This window comes from Gymnogyps californianus, chromosome 14, assembly GCF_018139145.2.
Source record: "Gymnogyps californianus isolate 813 chromosome 14, ASM1813914v2, whole genome shotgun sequence".
Classification (NCBI taxonomy): Eukaryota; Metazoa; Chordata; class Aves; order Accipitriformes; family Cathartidae; genus Gymnogyps; species Gymnogyps californianus.
Genome location: NC_059484.1, coordinates 14,075,282 through 14,100,786, shown reverse-complemented (window position 1 = coordinate 14,100,786; position 25,505 = coordinate 14,075,282). Strand labels below are relative to the sequence as shown.

Genomic DNA, 25,505 nt, shown 5'->3' with positions numbered 1-25,505 from the left:
TGTGCTACGCCAGGGATGTAGGCTGACTACTGTCAGTAGTGGGAGAGCATCAGCTCTCTTGGGCAGAGGAAAATCTTTGTCTTAAAATGCAACATTCGTGTGACCTGTCTTCAAAAGAAAAGTATGACAGACAGCTGCCACATACAGTGTTTTAGCCTTTTTTTTGCTTTTCTGGTGCATTAGTTCAGGTTGTTCTTTTAGCAAATGCTCTCGTTTGAAGTTGAATAGATAAGTGTATGAGATTGCTGATGTTAGGGGTAGCAGGGAAAAGTAAAGATAAAACCAGAGTTGATTAACAGACATAAGCATTTTTTCCTGTGCCATTTTACATCAGCATGTGTCAGTGCTGAGTTAGGCCGTGGACAGAGTTTCACTTTGCAAGCAGTTGTGGTAGCTTTGGAGGTTACCAGCACAGCAGCTTTGCCAGCAGAGTAGCTGTGCAGGAGTCAGGCAAAATGTGCTAGTTTGATTCAGTCTAAATGTGGTTCAAATGTGGTTTAAATGGGCCTCTCTGATTTTTCCCCCCCCAAAAAATGCAAGGGAGAACTTCTACACCACCAGGGCTGAGATACAGTGACCTGAGACTGACACCTGGTGCAGACAGTGAAGAAGGGGTACCCTCCCGAATTGGCTGTCGAAAAGGATGTCCATGTCCCTGGGGAGCAAAGTTCTCCCAGCACAGGCAGAGATCAGCTCCCCTAAAGCAATGCAGCACGTGTACATCCTGCAGCGCGTGCAGTGGCTGCGTGGGGAGGGTCTGCTGTGCCCGTGCTGGGTATGAGCCTAGTGCAAGAAGCTGTACCTGCCACAGCACAAGTGTGACATGTGGCACTGGCCATGTGTCGATGGCTCCGGTCCCTGCACTGAGCCCCTGATTCAGCTTGCCTGGAGCTAAAATGTTGCGGTTCTCAGTCTCCTATCATCTCGAAAGCTGCCAAGTTTATTTTAATCACCCTCAGTTCTTAATGCTGTCTCCTGCCCCCTGAAGTATTGCTGACTGAAGGTACAAACAAGGTCGGCAATACTCAGGTTTACATCACTAGCTGATCGGAAGCTCTGTTTTGTGGGAGTTTCCAAAAAGATGTGTACAGCATTGGCTTCTTGTCCTGGTAAGATCTCAAGATGCCTGGTCTTGCAAAAATGATATTCCTATGTTGGAAAGAGATGTCCTAAGTTCTTTTTAGGTTTCTAAAATTATGACAGTTAGACTTTTCCTCTTTCCGAGGGGTTGGTGCAAGTAGGCTCGTGAGAAAACTTGGTTTTCCAGGCAGAGGAATATAATAGATCAGTGAAATTTCTAAGGCCTGCATTTCACTTCCAAACATCTTTTCTGTCCTGATTCAAAGATTATCAAGCAGAAGAAACTTTTATAACATTATCTCATCTGAATTACTGATAGTAAAAGACACAGCAGTGTTCTGAATTAATTTTTGCTTGAATTAGAGTGTTTCATGTAAAAGAAAATCATCTGGGTTTGATACAAAAATTGCCCACACGGGAGAATATGAACTGCAACCTTGGAAGGATTTTTGCAGTAGCTAATGAGGTCTCAAAAGCATGAGTGACTTACTGTGGCTTAAAAAAAATCACTGAGCATCAGGTGAGTAACTGACAGATTATATTACAGCGGTTGGAAGGAAAAATGCGTTTGCTTAAATCTCAGCAAAAGGGTGTTAAACTAACAGGTTTTCTCAGCCATTTGCAGTTTCCTAATCCATTACCCCGGTTCAACTGGCAAGGGGTGACGTGTAGATCCGTAGTATCTTCCTCATGGTGATTTCATCAGTGCTTTTTTCTAGTCAAAACTTGCCTAGATTCAGCTTCCTCCATCAGATTTATGTTTCTGTTTGCTAGACCAAATATTCCAAATTACTGACGTTTTGGTCCTTGTAAACTGTGATCAAGTTATCCCTTAATCATACCTTTGATGTCGACAAACACGTCCTGGCATCTGTCACTACACGGCACGTTTCCCAAACCTTTAAATCAGTTTCTGCTCTGAAAGCTCTCTAAAGCACAAACATCCACCTAGAGCATCTGTCCCTCTGCCTGGACTGAGCTTTCCAACAAGATGTGTATGATCATTTATATCGAGAATGTGCTGCAGCAGCAGGATAGGGCTGATGAAAATAATATCACAAAGAAAATCTGTAGAGCTATACCAAAAAAAAGTTACTGGTCATCTCCAGCCCCATATCCTTGAAGTGTGGATTCTCACCTGACTTGGTTTGCTTTGCATCGATAGACCAGGACAAAACAAACTCATCAAACTGCAGGATTGGGACCCTGTCTGATAATGCCCCCTCCTCCCATCTTTCTTTTTGCCTTTCTTCTTCGCTTACTTCTGTGTTACTGCGAGGACTCTCATGTTTTGCTGCCACAATGAGATTTGGCACATTAATAATTCTGCAGAAGAGAAGAAGACCTCTCCTGTTGGAAGGCATGCTGGAATGAGACTTGAGCAGATGGGCTCTTTTTTGACATACTCTCCTTGTTAATACAAAGTGACGCGAGCGAGGAATGATGCTTCAGTGGAGAAGTCAAGCTTGAAGATAATTTGGTATATTAGGGATGCTCCGTCTGGAAACACTCGACTTCTTGCTCCCTGCAGAAAGGCACCGGCGTACCTTGGAATGACAGGAGCCGCTTTGCATTCACTCAGCTGATCTACAGCCATTCAGAAGCAATTGTTTTGCTTTGCAAAGTTTCTTATAAAGTCTGCTAGGAGGAAGCAGTCTGGCTTTGCAAGCCATACATGGATAGCATCTAAAGAGAGCTGGGTCAGTTTCCCGATCCTGCCACAGGTTTCTGTGGCACCCACCCAAGCTCAGAGTGAATTGCTTAAATGCTTTTTGCTTAAAAAGGAATATTTCAGTGTGCGACTTATTAAAAAAAAAAAAAAAGAAAAAGAAAAAAATAGACTCCTGTCTCTTCATCCCAGACAGAAAGGGACTAAAAAACCCTAACACTCATTCCTGGGGTGAGGGGACTGTGTTAGCTTCAGCCAACAAGCCTTCTCCAGGCAATTCAAGAGAAAGGGGCATTTTCCATCTCCTCATTCAGAGATGAGCTTTGCCAGTCTCAGAGGGAGATCTGGAGGGCTCAGAAGATGCAGAGGGAGGAGAGAAAACAACAGTGTTTCTCAGAAATGTGGCAGTCTTCAAGGAGACTCTCTAATGTCCTTTGTCTCAGGAAAAGCCAAGACTTGGAGCAAAGGCATGGAGATTTTAAGCTGTGCTGTGGCTGGGATGCGGGGAGGTTTATGAGACGACGAGCTGCTGCCTGCCCAGAGCTCAGCCCTTGCTGCCTGTTACCGCAGCTTCAAAGGCACGATTATACTGCAGGAGGCACCCTGCAGGGAAAGTGCTAGCAATTAATACCAATTTAGTGAAATACAAAGAGAATTTGAAGGTGTGGGGCAGTGGCCGGCTGCCTGTCGATGTCTGGGTACGGAGGTGAGGCCGCTGCTGTCTGTGGCAATCCCGGGCTGGGATGATGTCCCAGAAGGAGCAATGCCGCCCAGTGTGATCAGTGTGCAGAGACGAGGCAGAGGTTTAGGATAGTGAGGCAGTGAAACACGAGGGTGAAAGGAGAGATGCAGGGAAGTAAGTGGCACTGGCAGATTTGAGGAGGGTCATGCACAAAGGAATGAGGCTTTCCCTACAGGGTCTGACAGCCGTCTGCACTGCCCACTCAATGTCTTGGCTCCTCATGGTGTTCAGGGTATAAACCAGGAGCTGGCTTATTTCTGCGGGACTTTCTTTTCAAGGCAGATCCTTCGTGGACCAGTTAATCAAGATGGATTCATGAGGCCCATTTCAAGCCATCAGTCTTCCTGCATTATGCATTTCCTTTGATGACTGAGCCCACAAGCAGTGGAGAGGAATATAAATGTGTGACTTGCTGACACCTCTCCCAGCAACCAAGGCAGCAAATGGGACAGTAAAACAACCTTTGGCTGAAAACTGTTTTCAGTTTAAGAACAGCATAAAGAACAGATGCAGCAAGGAAAACACAATGAGGAAAAAACCCTTCCCAGCACTGTTCTGTTTTCTATTGGAAGGCATGAAGGTCTGTAACAGCTGCCCATATTATTTACTAGCAGCGGGACTTCTGCATGTAATCGCTTTGCGAGGTTCATTAATGCACAGAGAAGAGTCCATGGTATGGGCTAAAGAGCAAGTCTCCTCCTTTGAACTGAGCCCGGCTGTTGCTCGAACTGTGTGTTGCAGATGCTGTGAGTCAGAGCAGGCGTGGAGGAGGGAGATTGTCTCAGCCCATCGGTGCGGATGGGTCCAGATTTTTGTGGTTTATTGTCAGCCTGCTAGTTCAATGGCATTCACAGAAAGCCAGGCATTTTCCAGGCATACGCAAGGCAGGAGGCCGTATTGTCTGGTTTGCTGAGATGATTTCGTGAAGTGAATTTAAATTGAAGGGACAGCTCATCCTGCTGTAGGGCAGGGGGTGGGCTGGCTGACACGGTGTCCCTTCCAGCCTGGTTTTGATGGTTCCTAGAGAGAACTGCGCCTGCAGAAGTGTTGTCTCCCCTGGAGTACCTGCGTCCTGGGCAGTGACCCTGGCTGGGGCCCTGGGAAGCTCCATGTTGCCTCTGGGTCCCGCTATGCCTGCTTTGCCAGGAGTGCTGGCACAGCGCCTGGGCTGGAGCATGAGTTCCTGTATTGCTCCTCTTCCTCCCTGGGGGACCGGCAGTGCAGCACAGGGAGGTGAAGCCACATACCTGCATGTCCAACAGATACGTCCCAAATGGTTCAGGTCTAAAAAGCCTGAAGAAAGTCACATACCACCAAATTCCAGGGGCTCACCTCGTTTCCCTGAACAGCCCACTGTGCTCCAGACGTGGCTGCAAAGCAAGCGTTTTCCAGTATTCGTTGGCAAATTTTTGAAACAGTTTCAAAACCGTTTGACCATTCCATGGGACCTCTGTGGTCCCATGGAGTATGTCGTTCCAGCACTGTTCACTTCTTGCTGTACTTGATTGGATGGCAAAGGGAAGCATTTCTGTGCTGGTTCGTTCGCAGACTGATTGATACTAAACATATTGCTGGAAAAGCACGTCTGCTGCCCCTCAGTAGTGGGTTGCAGTCTTTTCTTAGTCATTTTTTTAAAATTTATTTTCTGTTTTCCAAATACGGCCAATTGAAAACTAAATAAAAGGTCCCTTTTTTTGCAACATGTGGCTATAGTTAGTACAAGGTGACAGATGATTGATGACTTCTTTACTTGCAAATATTGTACTTCTCCTGTTCTCCTGTTTCCTACAGGCACTGACTGATATTCCAGAAAGACAGATAAGCATATTTAATTCCTGATGCCACTTTGCCAATAGAAGCATTTTCAAGAGACAGTTTGCATAATATTTGATGTATTCTTGTGTATATGTTAGCCAGCAAGAGTTTACTTCCTCTGGGAATTATTTTCTGAAATATCTGACCTCTGGTATTCCCAGTTCATTGGCTGTCATGTCATCCAGACCTGCTCTGAGCAGATTTCAGCGGTGCAGTGATTAAAATGCCTTTGTAATTAGGACCGTTCCTGTACTGACCTTGTACTGGGGCATGTGGAGGAGGGATAACAGGTGAAAACAGTTATTTCAGCAGTTGATAACAGCTGAAATGCAAAGACATATTCAAGGTTAACGATGTCCTCTATGATCCCAACTGCCATAAACAACTGGAAAATCTTCAGAGGCCTCTGTACTTTTTAAAGAACCTGAATTTTGTTAAAAATCAGTGGGGAAAAATCTTCAGGAAGAAATAATTCCTTTTGTCTATTCAGATTATTTTAAAATTCTATATAAGATTAATCCCAATGTATACTATTGAGTAATTGCTTCCGTTTCAGAATGGTTTGGTTTGGGGAAAAGAGTGAAAGACAGTGTTTTCAACTGCTGCTCTCTTGTCACTGGTGTCATAATCTTTTTTTGACTTTTCCTATTTAAATCTGCTTGTTGAGGGGGCTAAAGACACTGGACATCTTACTCATACTCCATTGTGAACTTGGACTTTTCTTTGTGCTTTTGTGGGCCTTCCAAGGAGGAGCTGGTGGCACAAACTTGAAGTTGCTGTGTGGCAGTTTCTTTTGACAAATCTTTTTCCCCTGAGTACCTCCCAGGAGCAAAATGTCAGTGTAATTCGGTCCTAGCCATGAATAACCAGTTGGCAACCTGTGAGTTCCCTCTTACTGAACCTTAGGAGCTCTGCGTGTCAAAAAACACTTGGCCTGAAATGCATTAAGATGTCAGGGACAATTATCCTGCTGCATTTCCTATTCATTAATCACAGCTCTGGCTTTCTGAAACCCCTACCCTAGCAATTACAAACAAGATTGATGTAGGTTTAACCAGCATTCTGAGGAATACGTACACACAAAATACCACTTTTTTCTTTAAACCTAAATCACTGCACTTTGAAGCAAAACAAATCATCTATTTAGAGCATCTGTACACCTATATCCAATCCTCAGCCTTCTAAGTGGATGCCAAATTGCTTACCAAAAGCCGGAATAAAAAGCGTGAAAGTCTTTGAAGACGTTTTTGAGTCACTTATGACTCCCTCAGTCTGACGCTGAAGTCAGAGGGCAATTTAGTCTTTTTCTTGCAAGCTGTCTGTTCCCAAAACAGGTTTCCATCTAATGGCTTGATCCTGACCTTGGAAGTTAATAAGCTAATTAGCTCCCCCAGCCTATGCACAGAGAGCACCATTTTGGGAACCTGACCGGTGTCTCACGGGAATAATGTGATTTGGCTTTTTTAACACACACCGTCATCATATGTTTGAGAGCAAGCAGGGGAGAGAAACCCAGTGGTAGGCGGAGAAGGTGCCTGCAGAGAACATGCACCAGCAGCACATGGTGGAGGGCAGAGGGAAGGCAGAGCTTGAACAAGCTCTTCTATTGCTCAAGTGATTGCGTTGTGCATAGTCCCCTCATTCATTTTCCCTTATGCATTATGGTTGCTAATGGTACTAGTGAAAATAATTGACTACATCTCTTGTGCTTGTATTCCAAAAGAAAAAGCACCCGACTTCAGCCTGTCCTACACACAGCAGCCCAAGCAGGAGGGCAGAGTCTCCGGTCAAGCACCTGCTTTGTGCAAGGAGGCACAGCAAACAGTTTTGCGTAGCAGCAGTGCTGAAGAGATAGGATCAAAGCTGGGAGACCAAAAAATGACCTCTTCTCCATATTGCTTGCAGTGTATCTCTAATTATTTTTTGCTTCTGACTCAACGGGAGTGACTAATTCTGCAATGTCGCCCCAATACACATATGTATTTGCACACTTGTGTTCATCACATGCAGTGGGCAAGAGGCAGGGAAGAACAATAAAGAAATGAAAGAAATGTATTTCATTAGTAATCTGAAGTCCAAAACAATACCTTTTTTTCTCCTAAATTAGCAAATCCTATAAACTGGCTTTTCTAATAGACAGTCTCCTTTGACAAGCTGACCAACTAGTTACTTCTTGACCTGCTGAAAATTCATTGTTCAAGATTTGTCTTTCCCTCCAAATTGTGACTTGAAAAGAAGTAGCCTCTCCATTGGTGACTGAGTGCATAAAAGTTAGAGCTGGGTGAATAATTCTTTCTAATACATTTTGAGAATTTCGTTATTTTCATCCAAGCGTTATTTGGGATATATTTTTCCGTTATTCTGCTAGCTTTCTTGCAAATGAGCTTTTATTAATATGACTACTTGTCTCCCTGGGTGGGACCTGCAGGATATGTCCAGTTCAGAGCCTGTGAGAAAGGCAAGTTCACCATGTGGCTGGTGAAGTGATGCCTCTCTCAAATTGGACCTTACCTTGCAGAGGGAAGAGATTTTTCCTAAACTGGCTGCCATATGCATAGATAGGCAGGATTCCTCTTACCCACCCAGGGATGTGTTCCTCTGATGAGCTTCCCCTGTTTCTCTCCTGTACTAGGGATTCATGGATATTGACCTGACCAAATTCAAGGAGAGCGGAGCCAATGTAACTGGCTTCCAGTTGGTGAATTACACAGATGCTGTTCCCGCCAGGATCATGCAGCAGTGGAGGAATAATGATGCCAGGGAGCATCCTCGCGTGGACTGGAAGAGGCCAAAGGCAAGTAGTATAAAAAACCCATTTAATTTAGGGTCCATCTGTCTCGGTTCAATTTATGCTCACCTCTTTGTGATTGCACAGGGCTCTTTAATCTCACTCTGAAAACCTGTCACTTAAGGTAATTATGAACATTATCTGTTCCAGGTGCCTCAACATTGTCTAAATTTTACTAGGCAGGAGTTGCTGCCTGCTAAGAAATACACAAGTTAGCGTATTCACTCAGTCTCCCAGTTTTTACCCTCCTCAAAGCTAAGGATTAAACATCTCATAATGTTCAGTATATAAAAAAGAAAAAGCCTCATTAACTTCTTAACCTTTGACTTGTTTACTATATATCCAGTGATAATAAAGTCTTTCCAGATGCTCTTTCTGAGCATTTCAAATCAGTGTGTACAGCAGAGGGGAAATACATTTCAATTCCTAACACAGAGGACCCTGAAGCTGTCAAGGGGCAGGGAGGGGGGGAGGTTGGTTTTTTTCTATCATCTGACATTTGAAAACAAATACACTTATGACAAACACTCAGCAATAGAAATGTCAACTTTGGAAGTATTAGTTTAAGAAAGTTGCAAACAAATAAATCGGTAAGTGATCATAGGAAAAGGAATTAACTATAATGGTTACTGTTCGTGCCAGAGTTTTACACTAGTTTCTGTGCAAGTTTCTGCTTGAATAACTCATCTTTTGCAGATTTTTTGCACGTTGAAGTAGAGTTTTCTGGCCTCCATCTGTAACCAGAAAGGGTCACTTATTATTCGATTTTGCGTATCTCACGTTTACACTGTATAATATATTCCTTAAAAGTTCAGATCAATGATTCTGATTAAACAGAAAGACTCAGGTTAACAGGTGAATGGCTTTTAAGGCTGAGTCCTCTTCAGGGAGTGCAATCTGAAGGCAGCTGGGGTAGGAGAGCAAAAGGCAAAGCAGAGCCATCCTTAGCTCCGCATCAGGAGCTTCTCCTTCGCTCTCCCATCCTCTGGGAGAGAAGGCACCAACTTTCACAAGTCAACAGGACAGTAGTGATTACAGGGAGCAAGAGACTGTGGAACTTCACAGGTGGAAGGATGAAAACAGTGCAAATCATCTGAAAAGTTGCCGTGAGGTGAACCAGTGTAGCACGCCTGACATCAGCCCGTCCTAATGGGATACATACAATTCCTTTTCTCTTTCTAGTACACGTCAGCCCTAACATACGACGGGGTCCGGGTGATGGCCGAGGCATTTCAGAACCTGCGGAGGCAGCGGATTGACATCTCCCGTCGCGGCAACGCCGGGGACTGCCTTGCCAACCCGGCCGTGCCCTGGGGACAAGGCATCGACATCCAGAGAGCACTGCAGCAGGTTTGAAACCCAACCAACGTGTGCACTGCAAGGATGGCTGAAGATAGCCTGTGGGTGGGGGAAGAGGCGTGATTAGCAGCAGAAACACTCGAACAACTCACTTAGGATGAGGAGCTGATCCTTCCAGATTAGAGCCAAGTCTCCTAAAGAGTTCAGGGGTGCATCCAGCAGACTGCTTTTCCGGTACCATCTGACGTGTCCTTGCCTTCTCTAATTTCTGTTGAAGTGCTGGGATGGAAAAGCCAAAATATTACCCCATAAAATCATGGGTCCCTATTTTTATCTTCCCCTTCTCAAGAGAGAGAGAGAACTTCTCAGACCATATTTTTTGCAGATCCTTCGACTCTCTGTGAACTCAGCTTCAGTTCCAGACTGCTAATGAAGCATAAAACCATGTGAATTTTGCCTTATGTGTTGGCTGTCATCAAAATGTTCTCAAAGCCCAGATTATAGCTTGTTTCGTACTGTGAGGATTGGTAAAAGTCTTAATAACAGCCATTTAGATAGTTTATTCCTTAAATCTGATAATCTTGCTTTCTCATCCTGCATAAAATTTAGATCTTTGAATAAACAAAAATACTACATGAAACTTACAGCAAGAGAGAAAAACAATACACTCTTATCAAAGACTTAGAAAGCTAGAATATTTTAAATTTTCATTAAATTCCAAGACTGACATTCATTTCTAACATTTTTCTTTTTTCAGACAAAAATAGATTGATTCCTTGCAAATGCTTGCTAGTTCAGTGTTATCTAAATATAGCTTATCCCATCTTCTTTCCTTAACCGTGAAGAAGGCAAGAAGAATAAAATTAATTTTGTTAATTTACATCATATGTAAATTTCCCCAAGTATTTTGTTTTGATTTCGTTTTGGCTTACTGGTAGACAACAATTCCTTTAAAACCAAATCTTGCATCTGATTTGATTTTATTGCTTGGATTCAATTTGTTCCCAAGCCTGTCATTGACTTTCTGTATGACCTTGGGCAAATCACTGTCATAGCTTCTCCAAACCCTTAAAATAAAATCAGCTTCCCTGATGCATTAGGGAGATGGGTTACCTAATAAACATTAAATACTTGGAAGTCTTCTGATAAGCAATGGATTCTCAACCATTTTCCTTTATTGAATTTACGAGAATAAGATATCAAAATTAGATGGCTAGAAAATACAACTTTTTATGTGTGTTGCAAAATCTCCTCTGAAGTTTCCTCATCTCTTCATTAAAACAATTTCAAAAGTCTTACTTTTTCAACTGTAGTGATTTTGGGCAAAGAACATGAAGAGCTATTCGCAAAAGTTGTTTCTTTACCATTGAAAAACTATAATTTTCAAAAGATTTGACCAGTTCAGTTGTGATGGGGAAAATAAAAGGCTCTGAAACATGCAGGGGAAGAAGTCTTCTAGGGAAATTTTAACTATGAATTGAATAATCATCCAGCTTTTAGTATTGTAGCAAGAAAGAAGTAGATGGAAATAGAAGAACTTAAGATTAGATTGAAGGTTTGAGTTATCCTTTCTATAAAGACTCACAATTAGGGCAACTCTTACAGCTATTCACAGTGTGCTTTCTCTTTACCTCCCATTTGCCTAAAATTTTATAAGCTGTTTAAAAGCAAAAAGTTTCTCTACTTATTTCTACTCAAATGTCTGGAATAAGCTCCTGAATTGCCTTATTGCTCTTTAGTGTAGGAAGGAGTCATGGATGGCAGGAGCAAAGATGAAAAGCAATTTGAAACATTCTGCAATTTTTCAAAACCAGACATCTAACGCATTTCAGCAAAATGTATGCTTGTATTAAAGAGAATTACTTTTTTTCCCACGAAAATGTTCACAAAATATTGCTTTAAACCAAGACACTGAGGTTTCATTTGTACTTTGAAAAGATTATGATAATTTTTGACAGATTTTTTTGTTAATGTTATTTGGTTACCACATCTAGTAAGCAGGTAGCTAGTCCCTAACTGCTGACTAACCCTGTAAAACAGAAGGCTGCAATAGCATCCTTCTCCTCCAGCTCTCCCAGCAAAGAACCACATGCCCATGCCTTATACACAAATGCGCTTAAATGCTCCATGTCTCCAGTTGACTTTACTGGTGCTTAGCACTGTTGAAATCAGTCCTCACTATATTTTGTAGTCATTCGGGGGGTCTCAGAGGATGGTAAATGATTGAAAAGTTGTGCTGCAGTCTCCAGGATGGATGGGAGAGACCCCTTTTGCCATTTCAGTGCCACACAGATATTACAGGATTAAGATTTCATTCATTCAAATAGAAGAAATTGGTGCTGTACACCTGCCTTTTACTGCATATAGAGCTACAAAGCACAAGCACCCTTGACCTGAGCTTCAGAATTGGTCTGGACCTGAAAAGAAAACCAAAGGGGCCATGAAAAAGCAGTCACAGGAGTGCTTAAGACAATGATGCTTTTCTAGTGCATCTATCTTTAATGGCCATGTTGTGTCTTGTGAGAAGGAAAAAGCATGTTTCTCCATACGTCACCAGGAATAGCTCTTGACTTGAAGGAACTTCAGAAAATACTGGCAGATGTTCATTTTCATGACGAACCTTTGCAATAATAGCTGGAAAACAAACACAGTTTAAGCAGATTAGCAACAGATTTCCTCCGTAATGATATATCCTCATTTCTTCACCATGGGTGAAGAATTTCCTTTATTCTGAGGATCTTAGAGTACTTAAAAAGGCTGCTAAATACCTGTTCCTATTTTGCATGTGGGAAGACTTCAGTTGCAGGAACAACAGATTTGTCCAAAGCAAGTGGAAAGGCTGAGAACAAACCTTTAATTCCCAATTGGGTGGCATGAGCACTTCTCCAGGTGGTGTCTATAGAGACCCAAATTTGCACTCTTTTTCCCATGTTTCTGGTCCCCGCTGCCTGGTCCCCGCACACTGTATGTGACTGCAGTCAGACACCCTTCTCCACGCCAGGCTGGGCACTTCTGCAGCAAGTCAAATGGCCACACTGAGAGGAGGAGTTCAGCACGTGGGATATGATGTGAACAATGCTCTTCAGCTTGGCCGCGTTATCAGCAGAGATTTATGATTCAAAATTTCCTATGTAAATTTCATTTACAATACTAAATTGTCAGGTTTTATTAGGCTGGTGCAGAGGTAATTAAACTTGTTTGTTAACTGATAGACTCCTCTCTATCAAAAGACAGAAGCTGGGAGCTGTAGCCACGGTTTCATATTTCCTCCAAATACAGTTCCTGATTTGAACTGACAAGTTCTTTACCAAATCCTGACTCCAGGTCAGATTTAGAAAATACAAAAAAACCACAAAACCCAAGGAGTTTGGAGCTGATTTAGCTCACTGTCACAACCCGAGAGGTGATGGGCTCACACATGTGATCTAGCTCTTATGCATCGTTGAGCTCAGTAATAGACCACTAAGTTTTAAGAGAAAGGGTTTTTAAAACAAAGGGTAAGTTAAGAGAATGGCTGTGCACATGGCCAGGCACACTGTAGAGAGTGAACCTAAGTGAAAGCCCGGTGTCAGACAGATGTCCTATCTCCCCTGCACGGATCTGAGAGACATGACTGCACTCTCCATCCTTCTTCCCCTCCCCTCTTACTGCTGCCGAATCACCACTGTGTGAGATGCTGACCAGTTTGCTCTCCTCATTGATATTTATGTCTTTAAGGTCCGTTTTGAAGGATTGTCTGGCAATGTTCAGTTTAACGAGAAGGGACGGAGGACCAACTACACTCTCCATGTGATTGAGATGAAACATGATGGGATCAGAAAGGTAAAGTAGAGAGCAACCTGAGATCCTGTGTCAGGCACCAGCCCGGTGTTCGAGTTACAGTGTGGTTAGGTCTCAACAGACGTTTCTGTTCACGAAAGCTTGCAAGTGGAGTCACCACGAGCGCATTCCCAGCTCTCTGCATGAGCAAAGCCAAGAACTATGGAGAACTCATGGTATATTACTAAAACAGTACAACATATGGAAGGGGGTATCAAGAGCAACAAGGGCATCTCAGCCATGGGGCAGAGATTTCCAGCATAGTAAAAGCTTGGCCAACTCAGCCTTGTTATTGGCAGGGCACATTGGCTCAGGCCCAGCTACACGACTGTCTGTTTTTTGCTCTCCCACTTTTCTTTTCCAAGGATGAGCCGAGGCAGAGCTGGGCAGAAGCTGTCTGCCCTAACCAGTGTAGGTGAACGCTTTATGTTGACCTAATTCTGCTCCCCTTGAAGTGAGAAGGGCTTTACCAATAACCATGTCCTGATAGCTACACAGACATCTGTGCTGTTCTGGAGTCTTGATCTCTTTCTATATCCCAGGCACTTTGAAAAATCTGACCTTGTTCAGGGGTGCCAAGCCCTTGAAACACCAATCCTTTTGAAAATCTGACTCCATGTGCTTATGTCCCACTTTAGATACTACCTATTTGAAGAACAAAGAATAACTCAGTTATTCTGTCAATAAAGGAGAGCTACTAAATATTTTGGAATGGGGCGTTCACTGGAATCCCTCTGCACACCCTCGATCCCCTGGAAAATAAAATACTTGTTTGAAACTAAGAAAAACTGCAAATAGTGGAAGTTCCACATTTACAGCCCCTACCCCCAGTTCATACTTACACCTGAGAGCAGCCGATGTGAGATCAGAGCCCACCACAGTCAAGCGAAAAAAGGCAAATTTCTCACTGAGAAATAAAAGAAGTGTCATTTTGAAGACATACAAAATGGTCTTCCTCCTCTACGTGGTATTCATAAGAGGACAAATGCAGTATTATGTCCAGTTTGGGGCTCTGAATTTCAAGAAGTTGGCAATCTGGAGAGACTCTAGAGAGGAAACAGAATGGCTAAATGTCTTGATTTTGCTGTGTATTTACTGACAGAAATTATATTTGTTTGGAAGACATGTACATCACTGCCATGATGCATATTGTGTCTTAGATCCACCAGGTTAGAGGGGCAAAACAAACATACGTGTCTCCATTTATGTTGCCCTAGGGCAGAGCTTTGGAAGCTCTTTCCTCACTCTCTTTTTGTCTGTGCAACGAAGAGAGATGAGAAGCCTGAGTAGATTTTTTTCTCCTGAGCTGTTATAATCTCTAATCTGCCATCAGCAAGCCCCTGGTCGTGCCCTGTGTTAATACCCTTTCCCATTTACTGTGATAAGAAATTCCTTTCACATGAGCAGAGCTCAGGCAACTTCATACTTACATGAGGTGATGGAAAGCCTCATAAAATCAAGCCCTCAAAGTGGATAACCTCAACAATGATCTTCCTAGTGATATTCGGTGGCACTCTGCTTTACCTGCAAGCAGTGATAGATCAGCCCAAATCCCTGCTTATTAATATAAGCTTATGCTTATTAATATAAGCACAACTTAACATGAGAGTTCTTCCCATTACAGCTGTTCAGTTTATTTATAACCCCAAACTTTTTGACATTGGCCAAGGTTGGGTTTTTTTTTCTCACTTCATTTTTTGTCCTGTTGTCTCAAGGTGCCCTAAGAGTCAGTCCTATGTTCATGCAGGCTTTCAGCTGCAGGATAGCATTTTATCACCCTGTAGCATCTGGACATGCAGCAGGCATGCTCACCATTAGAAAAATACTTAGAAGTCACACAGGGGAAGTGTGAACTCTTGGCGTAGGGATGAGGCAGGGAATGGCAATAATCCCCCAGTACCGTGTGCTAAATGTTTTTATGTGCATACAAACACTCTGCTACTGTAGCGTATCATGAACGTTATTTTCAGGCTGGCGGCATGGTGGGATGGGGATGTTCCTGGTCCCCCTGGCAAAAGACATCAAGAGTCAGGAGAAGAGATCTCTGGTTGGGTATGAATATACAGGGAGAGTTGATCCTGCTTGGATGACCCTGTTACTGTATCTTGGTTAATATTACAAAGAGATATCAATGAGATATCCTGGTTTTGCATTTGGCAGATTGGTTATTGGAATGAAGATGAGAAGTTGGTTCCAGCAGCCATAGATACTCAAAGCGGCAATGAGTCTACAAGCCTCCAGAACAGGACTTATATAGTCACAACTATCCTAGTAAGTGCTGTGACTTCTATCCCAGCTCTCCCGCTCCCCCATCTCCCTGATGTGCACACTCCCTCTTCCTCCTCATGTGCCCTCCTTTGTACTATATCATTTTTATAATAGCAATAACAATAATAATAATAATGATAATGATAATAACAGCACTTACTGTTTCCTGCCGGGTCCATAAAGGTATCTGAAAATTGCTGTGGCTAATTAAATAGGTATTAAAGAGCTCTCATGCTTAAGTGTAGAAAATACAAAAGATTGTGACAAGATAGTAGAGGCATCAGCATAGGTAAATTAGGAACATTATACCTGTACTTTGTATTTAGCCCACAGAATGGGGGCTGTAATTTTGGGAAGGACAAGCTGTATTGTGCAGAGAGGCTGAATCATAGCTTTAAAAACAAATCTCCACTATAATCATGAAGGAATAATAGGTACTCCATAATGTATGGTATCACGTATTGTGTCATTGTATACACTTACCCTGCAGAAACAAGAAATTTTACTAACTTGTTTGTTGAATGCTTACTGTGAGTCTACAGAGAAGACACAATACCCAAACTGAGTTAAACATCTTAAGGCTCTCTCCTGTCCAGCAGATTTGATTCTGCCTGTGCCCACACAGCCAGACATGCCTTTACAAATTCACAGCTCAGATGCACTAAATATCCCTTGCAGAACTGCACTGAAAGATTTGTTGCTCAAGGTCCCCCAGCTACTCCATTCCCCTCAGGTCCATCACTGCAGAAGCTGCATACAGATTCTGCATGTATAAATAGAAAATGCCACAATAAAAATCACACTTCATACCTTCTAAAATAAGCCCACTGGGTGTTGACTGTGCCCTTTGGTACAGGAACACAAACCTAGAGCTTTGCAAGGGGACCAGAAGCCGCACACTGGGCTCTAGTCTGAGGCCCTGATGTGCATCTCTAGAATGTGGAGTGTGGCTCAATATCGGTCTTCTCTGTGCCAGGAAGACCCATATGTGATGCTCAAGAAGAACGCCAACCAGTTTGAAGGCAATGAGAGGTATGAAGGCTACTGTGTGGAGCTCGCTGCTGAGATTGCGAAGCATGTTGGCTACCACTACAGGCTGGAGATTGTCAGAGATGGGAAGTATGGAGCCCGGGACCCTGACACCAAAACATGGAACGGCATGGTGGGAGAACTCGTTTATGGGGTGAGTTTCCAACCTCGTCCATTGTCTTTAGCTCTTGGTACTTGAGAACACATTCAAGCCCCAGAGTAAGGAGCCCTGCCTTCTGTCAGCCTGAGCTGTCTTGAGGACTGCAGCTCTGATAATGCAAATAATCAGCCCAAGTACAACATTTTAATTTAGGGAGGGACAGCACATTTTGTGCCTTTGGAAATGTCAAAAAGGTTTCCTTTCAACAGTTTCTGGATTCTTTTTCTTTCCATTTTTGGAAGAACAAGTATTGAAAGGTCAAACTTTCCCATGGGTAAAATCTCCAAATTTTACTCTATTTTATATTTGCATGATAATGGCAGGATGAAAGAAGGATAAGATTTCAAACACTTAGCATATGACTGGTGAACAGTAGGACTAGACTACTTTCTGTCTAGCCACTCATTTCCATCGTATCAGATGTACACCTGCACCCCACACTTCTATATCTGGTTCAGTCTGGTAATTCGCAATCCGTGGTGTTTGGAGGGGTCTAACTGTCCCTTGTAGGGAAAGGGGAAATTAGTGTAGGGAGCATCAGTGCCCAAATCTCTGTGTCACCGTGTTGGAGCGGGGGATGATCTGTTTCCTGCTGGTAGCTCCACAGTATATGCTGACAGCCATTTCAGTGCATTTCCCTTTCCATTTTCAAGACCGATTGTAAAATAAGTGGAGAGTGCACATCAGTGTCACTGAAACATTTTTCCTCTTCTCCTGCATCAGTTATGCAATCAAAAAGCAGTTCCTGATGGAAGTAAACATCCCGGCATCCTTTTTCAGGCGATTGGCCTTTTCTTGCCTCTTTTGATGTCTGGATGATAAAGCTCTTTTAGCGAAAATCATCTGCATCAGACTGTGACATCAGTGGATAAATCAGACAAGAGCTAGGTGGCTGCAAAAAGAAAATGCTGTGATTTCAAAACAGAACTGGTAATCAGTAGTGATAAAATGGAAATAATCCACCAATATTATGGGCTGCTCCTTTTTAACGTTTCTCTTGCAATTGGTTTTGTCTGATTTCTTCTGAGATAGTGGGGGTAAACAGAGATCAAAGGAACATAAGCTGGAGTTAGTAGATATATTTTATCCCCAGAATGCGAATCTCTTCTGTCTCTCCTTTTCAGAGGGCGGATGTGGCTGTGGCACCATTAACCATCACTCTGGTTCGAGAAGAAGTTATAGACTTTTCCAAACCGTTCATGAGCTTAGGTATCTCTATTATGATAAAAAAACCTCAGAAGTCCAAACCAGGAGTTTTTTCCTTTCTGGATCCTTTGGCTTACGAGATATGGATGTGCATTGTTTTTGCCTACATTGGAGTGAGCGTTGTCCTCTTCCTGGTGAGTCGCTTCAGCCCTTATGAGTGGCACACTGAGGAATTCGAGGAAGGACGGGACCAGCCGGCCAATGACCAGACGAATGAGTTTGGGATATTCAACAGTCTCTGGTTTTCCCTAGGAGCTTTCATGCAGCAGGGATGTGATATTTCTCCAAGGTGGGTTGCCTTCCCCAATCAACCTTCTTCCAGTTCATGTGGTTTAATCTTTCTGCATGCTTTGGAGCTGAACAGGTTCTTCTTTGACCTTCCTTCCTGAACCATAGTGTAGTTTAGTGAATCAGTTACAGATTCAGAAAGGATCCAAGGGTTCACAGGTCTCACAGCCATGAACTTGGGACCTCAAACTTGAGACCATAAAAATAACATTCTAAATTTATCCTGGGGAGTTCTTTTGAGGGAATTTACAGAAAAGCAAACAAGATTTTCTAAAGCCACCCTATTACAATCAATTTTTGTCAGTCATTTATTTTGTTGCTACTAGAAACAAGATCATGCTGGCATTACAGGGAAGCTATAAAATTCCAGTAAAGTAGGGAGAAATAATACAGTAGGTGCCCAGTGAAAGGTTATACGGTCTGTGCCAAACATCATGGAGCACACTGAGTGGCTTTAAGTATTATTGGCCTTTAGAAAGGTCAGAGAAATACTGAGTTTTCCTTCTGGTTCCCATTTCAGTCAATAGTTCTGAGTTCAATAGGACTCAAAGTCCAAAGGGTTCCTAAAGGGCCTTTTTGGTGAATGATTCTTGTGATTACTTTTAAATAATTTTTCTTGGAAAAGCTGGCACAATGTAAGGTGGCTGGAAAACTGCATGAAATGCAGAAGATGTAAGTCTGTGATAGAGACACAAGCAGAGACTTATTTGTAAATAATGTCTGGAAATACCTCCTTCATTTTTGAGAGCTATATTCGCACAATTCTTATTACAGAGATTTTTGCCTACTGCAGGAGCCCATGATACATATCTTCCCAACATCTTGTTCATACAAAGGCATTCAAAAAGAAAAGAAAAAGAACTAAAAGCATAGGAACCAAATAGCTGCAAGTGGGACTCTGATAGCTTTTCTTATTTATTTGCACAAATTCTATGTCCGGTAAGTAATGTGTGTAATAACTGAGAGATCTTGCTTGTAGTATGTGTATATTCATGAGGCAGGATCAGAGGTGAGCCAGGGATAAAGTTTTTGACACCTCCAGTGTTTTGTGTCCAGGGCAGATGTACTTAGGGTTTGTGAGGCTGAAAAAGGGTTGACGAGCTGTGGCTTGGGATGTGGATCGTAGGTACCCATCACTCCCAAGAGGTCTGCTCTGGATGTTGGTTGGAGGGAGAGCATGTGGACAGGTCAAGCACCAAAGCTGCTAGATGCTGCAGGACACAGCTGTTGTTCACCCTCTCCACAGCTCTGAGAGACACACTTGTCCCAGTTTAGGCTAAGAACATTTTTGGCCAGGTTTGACTCAAACCAGAGGTACTGCCAGTCATGAGAATGAATTTACAGGCAGTATATGCATTTTCTGGATTTACATGCCATTTACATCATCTAAAGTGATGCTCTGATAAAAGCAGAGGGCAAAGAGGCCTTTTGTTTTCTTTTTTCCCCATCCTTCCTATTTCGGGCTTTGTCTCCCTTCTCTTCAAAGGAAATTTCAACAGGGATACATGTCTTGTGGGTGAACACAATAGGCAAAATTTAATTTCCCGCATGCTGGGATGGCATCAAAGCTCAGGGGATGAGAAGGAGGCACAACTCCATTGGCAAGCGGAGATAACTCTGCACAGCTCAGCACAGCTCCCACGGGATGGCAGGGGGAGGCCAGGCACCAGCTTGTTGGCTATTGGATGCCAATTTGTCCAAATATTAATGAGCTTGGGATAGTGGGGAAATAAGAGCCTGCAGGGCATTTTGATAGTGACAGCTTTTATGAATATGTTTTATCATCTGATCATTGATTAGTAGGAGTGCAGGCAGAGCATTCAGGAAGTCTCCCCAGCAGCAGGAATTTCAACTTCGTTGCTGTCTTGTAACACAGCCCCGTGCGTTAGGATCAGGTTATTGTGATTTTCATTTCCATTGTTGTTCTTGTCATCATTATTCTTATTTAGGAAAGAGAATGTCTTCCTTTGGGGACATTTCAATAGCTAGTTTCTGTTCCAAGGAGGAGCGTGGAGAGGTGAAAAGCTGAGGCTTTGCAGAATAGCAAATTTGGAAACATCTTTAATAAAAAGTGTCAGGGAAAAATCAGTGGTTTTGATTCAAATAACAAGATTTGCTCTAGCTGAACAACATGCTTTGAATCACTATTTCAAAGCGTTGTTTTATTTTGCTTTGAAATGGGAAATGAGAATGATTCTGTCATTGTTATTTTAATGTTGTTAATTTGATCATCCTGATAATGAAAATTACAATTTCATTGAAAACAATTTTTCCCATGGAGCACAAGAGCACTTTCTGACTACAAATATTTGCACGAAGAGAAAATTTGAAAAATGAAATATAGGCATTATTATAACTCCCAGTGCTGTGAGTACAGCTCCTTGAGATGGTTGCAAGTGGAGGGGGACATTTCTGTGAAATGTGAAAGCAAGGAGGAAGCAGAAGAGTGAGAATTTCTGTAGGATGTTGTTGTACAGAAAGGCTCTGAGTGCGCTCCGTATTTCACACGTATTTTTCACACGAACCTAGTGCAGAATTTCTGTGACACATCACTTAGAAATGAATGCTTCGTAGAACGACATTGTGGGCAGGTGGGGATCTGCTCTATTCCAATATATTTCCTATATGGTTGCTTCTAAACTTATCACTACAATCTCTCAGCATCTCCCCAGTAATGTATTAAACAACATAAATAGCTTCTGTTATACATCTGTTCTGTTATTCTCTCCCCAGCAGAAAGGAGCAAGTGCAGGGGTGTATTTTGGTTTTGTAGAGGTTTTGGGTTGTTTATTTCAGTTTTGTTTTGGGAAGGAGTAGGGGAAATTTGTCTGGAGGTTTGGTTTTTCCTTCCAGAGCATGCTTGTTTTAAACGCATATGCCACTATGTATTTATCATAAAAAAAATGTAAGATCAAAACCACAGACACATCACTCAGCACAGCGGGTGGTGAGGTTTGCAGCAACTCCTTGCTCTTGTAAATGTGCATTCCTCAGTCTCAGACCAGTCCCCAGGGAACTTCGGCCCCCCACAGAGACAAAAATTTGCTTTTGAAGAAAAGTGGCGTCCTTTTTAAGGACAGTCTTACTAGCCAGAACTTTAATCAGGCTTTTAAGTATGCTGGTCACAACCTACCAAGCACTTTAAAGATACGCTGTGAGTCTGATGACCTGCAGAAGGCCAAGACAGAGCGTAGCTGTGGGTTATGTGCTCTCCTGAGGAGTGCGGCTGCTGGGCATGAGGTCAACTGGTGTCCTTGAAGCTCTGAAGCCTTCATGTCTAGACATAGACTGGATGAGCGCGACAAAGGCCAGGCAGCAACCAGTCATGGAGACCCCCAGCTGGAGCCGGTGGCAGTCTGTGTTGTGCCTTTGGATGCTGCAACACGAGCATGAGCAAGGAATCCATCCCTGCTAAGCCATAAATGGAATGGCTCGATTGTAGGTATGTAGCTTCAACCAAAGGAGGCCGCGAGCTCTTAGACATTTCCCACTGGAGCGTGTGGTCCTCCTTCTGCACCATCACCAACAAGTGGCCCCACTGGATGTGGTTCAGTCACTACCGTGTGGATTAATTTGTCCTGGTTGAGGTGAGATGGTCCCTGTCATTGCCCTTAAGGTCTGTGCTTTCAAAGTACTGGCTGATACACAGCAGAATGGGGGAGAAGCAACATTTTGGAGTTGTGAGTAGTTTCATGTATATAGTAACGGGCAGAAATCAGTGAAGTCTGAAACAGGCTATAAACCATTAGGCTTTGCAAAGTGCCACCTTAACTTCAGAAAACAGTCATGAAATTGCAAAAGCACTCATTAAATGTGAAATACAGACCCAGAAAGGAGATTCTCAGAGCAGGCATCAGAAGTAATAAATATCCCGCAGCCAACAGCAAAAGCCTGCAGCAAGAGAAATGTGAAGTAAATATGACTCACATTGTACCATTTTTCAGAAATGTAATTTGATAAATTGTCTTCAGAGCTTGAAATAACCCCAGTGTGGAGCAGCTGTGGAGAGCGGGACCTTGCTAACATCCAGCATGTTGCTGCCATTCCTCGCTCAGGATGGACCCGAGGCCTTTGAGAAGGAGACAGAGGGGAGATCTGGGCTTCCCAACCTCCTCTGCAGCAAAACGAGGCATCTGAATTTTTCATCTGCCCCATCATTTTCTACAAAATAAATTATTTGATTGTTGTGAAAAGGATAAAAAAGCAGGGAGCAAAACATATATTTCTCTTGTCAGCTTCCTAGCTTGATCCTCTATTTTTTGTTATCGCAAAATGTGTTGCTTCACATGGTTTGAGTCCAAAAGAGACTTCCTGTATATTGGAGACTATTAAATTTAATCCAGTTACTCTTCCTGTGACTCAGAAAACTTATGTTTGACTAAAATGAAATACATTTGGCTAAAATAGATCTTCCAGAAAGGCATTTATTCTTCCTTTGAAGATACCATGAGATAGAATATACACAGTTTCTCTCAACTGGGTGACTATAGGAGTCTTGTCCGCACTGGAGTTTGACAGGAGGATAAATATCACACAGTATCACCCAGTAAATGGAGCCATCCTTTGTGCCCTGCCAGAGGAAAATTAAACAGAGATCTCCAAAAATAAACCCAGCTTCATGGGGGCTCTCTTTATACTGTGTTGTGGAAACAAAACACATATATTTTTCATTCAGATCAAAACATACCATGAGTAGAAGGGAAATGTATAGTCATATCATGACACAATAGGGTATCATGTCACAATACCTGGACAACACAGCTTGAAATTGCTCATTGTAATGCATGATTGAGGACAGAACTGGAGATGCCCCAGTCAGCCTGCACTGGAAGTGAAATGATGGATGAAGCTTTCATCACAGCCTGCGTCTGAGAGCGAGCCAGGCTTGAGAGGGGACGTTTCGAGAGCATCAGCAGGGATGCATGAGCAGGAAGAGATTCTGTGCTGCTCAGTGCAAGGTGCCATAGGGGACCACTGCTGGGAAATGGTTGGGCCACACCAGTGTGCCCTAAGGACTGTGGGTGTTTACTGTGTGCAAGGAGACATGGCGCAAGATGTGATCCACCCTTCAGCTGGCTTGGGATAAAGAGTTAAATGGGTCTTAACTTGCCTGCAGAGTCCAGACCTGGAGCCAGTGCAGGGTGCAGTGGCACGTGCCATGCAGTGACCCCCTGGCTTAGGGAGGTTTGCTCGCAGAGGTGATGAATGAATGCACTCCAAGGTGGGAAGGACAGATATAAATGCTGGCTGCTATCCAGTCAATAGATGCGATCTATTATTTATAGGCATCTTGTGGATATCGTTATTTGTTTTTTAGTGACATGGAAACAGTGCACTCTGGCTGATCTATACAGTGTGCAGCCGGGCTTGTATTTCACTGCACTCCTTTGCAGGCTTTCTGTTGCACTCAATCATAGCAGTCTGTCTGTGGAAGAGCAAGTACGGTATTTATTATGTACCTGTAATTAATGCTGAACATTTTCTTCTGCTATTTTTCCTGTTTATTTACATTTCTTTTTAGATCAATTGAAAAAAATCACAGGAGACTTCAGCCGTAGAGCTGGTGGAAATAACAGCAAAATTGCTCCACGAGTTGTTGAGGGTTTTTTTCCCTAAACTGGCCTCTAGAGATTTTGAAAAATAGCAGCACTTTTAAATTTCATCAAGATGTTCCTAGTACTGAAAGATTTTATCTGGTTTTAGACAAGATCTAAATCAGAAATTGGTTAGGACAAAAATTTTCTTTTTTTAGTGAAAGGTTTGATTTGGGTTGTTTCAAGGGAATTATTTCTGTTCTATCCTTTGTTAACTTACATTTGCAGGGTACTTACTTATTTTGCTAAAAATTTAGGATTAGGGAAATTAGAACCAGCTGCATTTAGCAATTAAAAGGATTTTAATTCCTTCCTGAAATGAAGGCTGAGCCTCAGTGTTTATTTGGCGATCCTTCTTGATTTCAGTACGCATCTTCTCTGACACTCCAAGCATCTGCCTGTCTTTTTGGCCTGATGCACAGTTCTGGTGCCGTCCTTGTGGTACCCATTATAACCTTAAACAGAACTTAACTTGTCCTGGAGAATCACTGGAGAGGTGTGCAGCTCTCCCAAGGCAGGAGTCCCACAAGCAATGAGGAAAGATTTGTGCTTTTTTTTTTTTAAACTCGCACTGTTTGCACAGGAAGGTCTGGGGGTGATGGAGTGGAGCTCGCTGGCAGGGCTTGCTAAAGCCTCTCTGGGGACATGGGAGATGGTGTACTCGCTCCTACAGGCCAGGTTGCTGACTGCCAGTTGGATTCACTGCACAATCTCGAGGCAAAGGGTGTATTTTTGCAATGAAGGAAAAAAGCAGTTTGTCGTTTCCTTGGGGAGCACATGCAACCTGCAGCTCATGCTAGGGCTTCCCTGGGGCACAAGGCAGCCAAGCCAGGCTGGGAGCAAGGTTGGTTCAGCGTCCCTACTCCTTCTCCAACGTGGGGTGAATCTGGGAGGCTTGGAGGCTTGTCCACGGGGACAAAGCTCAGGATCATTTATGTTTGGCGGTTTGCTTGAACTGGTGAGCTGAGGTTGGTCTTTAAGAATAGAAGTGAAAAATTAGGATTTCAACTTCTGGAAAAGTCGTCTTTCCTTTTAAAAGTGTATCAAATGATTTTGCAATTATCTCTACCTGGTGGAGTTAATTATGTCCAGGGAGAGGAAATTCAGGTCACAGGGTAACAGCAGTACTTGCAAATCACCAGGAACTGATGACCACACTTATTTCTGAAATGCACTTAACCAGGGAAAGTGACTCACCAGAGGAGCAGCTTGACAAATTGCACAATATCTAACTAAACAGTCCCCTTTGGAGTTAGTGCACTTCCATGGCAACCAAAATGTGGCAGCCAGGGGAAAATGGAAATTCTTTTAAAAGAGTCATCCTTGCTATCCTCTTTTTCATTTGGAAAAATGCTGAAGGATACAGAGGACTCGGAAGAAGGAAATAACCAACTGAGAGAATGTTGTTGGGAAAATGCAATTTCATCTGTAAAGGAAAAACGAGTCTTTTGAATTTCCATGCTCTGCCATCTGAAAATTTCTAAGTGCTGCAAGAGGTAATGAATGTTTCCTCCACTGGTCTGTAAGCCACTTCCTCGGGATGGTTTCCCTATCAGGCATATCTAGTTGCTCTTCCACAGCTCTGACTTCAGGCCTTTACCATTGAGGTTGCTGGGGGACAGCAAGAAATTTGCTGAAAGTCCCCCCATTGACTGACAGATTTACTAATCGTTCCACCAGCTGTGTTTAAAATAAGCAAACACTTGATCCAAAAGCAGATTTATTAAGCTAAAAATATATTTGCAATC

General features: G+C 42.9%; 1 protein-coding gene across 4 annotated transcripts in view; it reads left to right on the top strand.

Annotated features, from left to right (window-relative positions):
* Positions 1-25,505, top strand: part of GRIA1 (glutamate ionotropic receptor AMPA type subunit 1) — a 126,698-nt gene that overhangs the window by 72,688 nt on the left and 28,505 nt on the right. For 3 of the 4 annotated variants that reach the window (XM_050905117.1, XM_050905114.1, XM_050905115.1), the window contains 6 exons: positions 7,939-8,100; positions 9,277-9,444; positions 13,111-13,215; positions 15,373-15,483; positions 16,457-16,663; positions 17,794-18,164. In XM_050905117.1, the coding sequence (XP_050761074.1) occupies positions 7,939-8,100; positions 9,277-9,444; positions 13,111-13,215; positions 15,373-15,483; positions 16,457-16,663; positions 17,794-18,164 (1,124 nt within the window). The remainder of the gene's footprint in view (positions 1-7,938; positions 8,101-9,276; positions 9,445-13,110; positions 13,216-15,372; positions 15,484-16,456; positions 16,664-17,793; positions 18,165-25,505) is intronic. The other variant, XM_050905116.1, reaches the window with a different exon arrangement.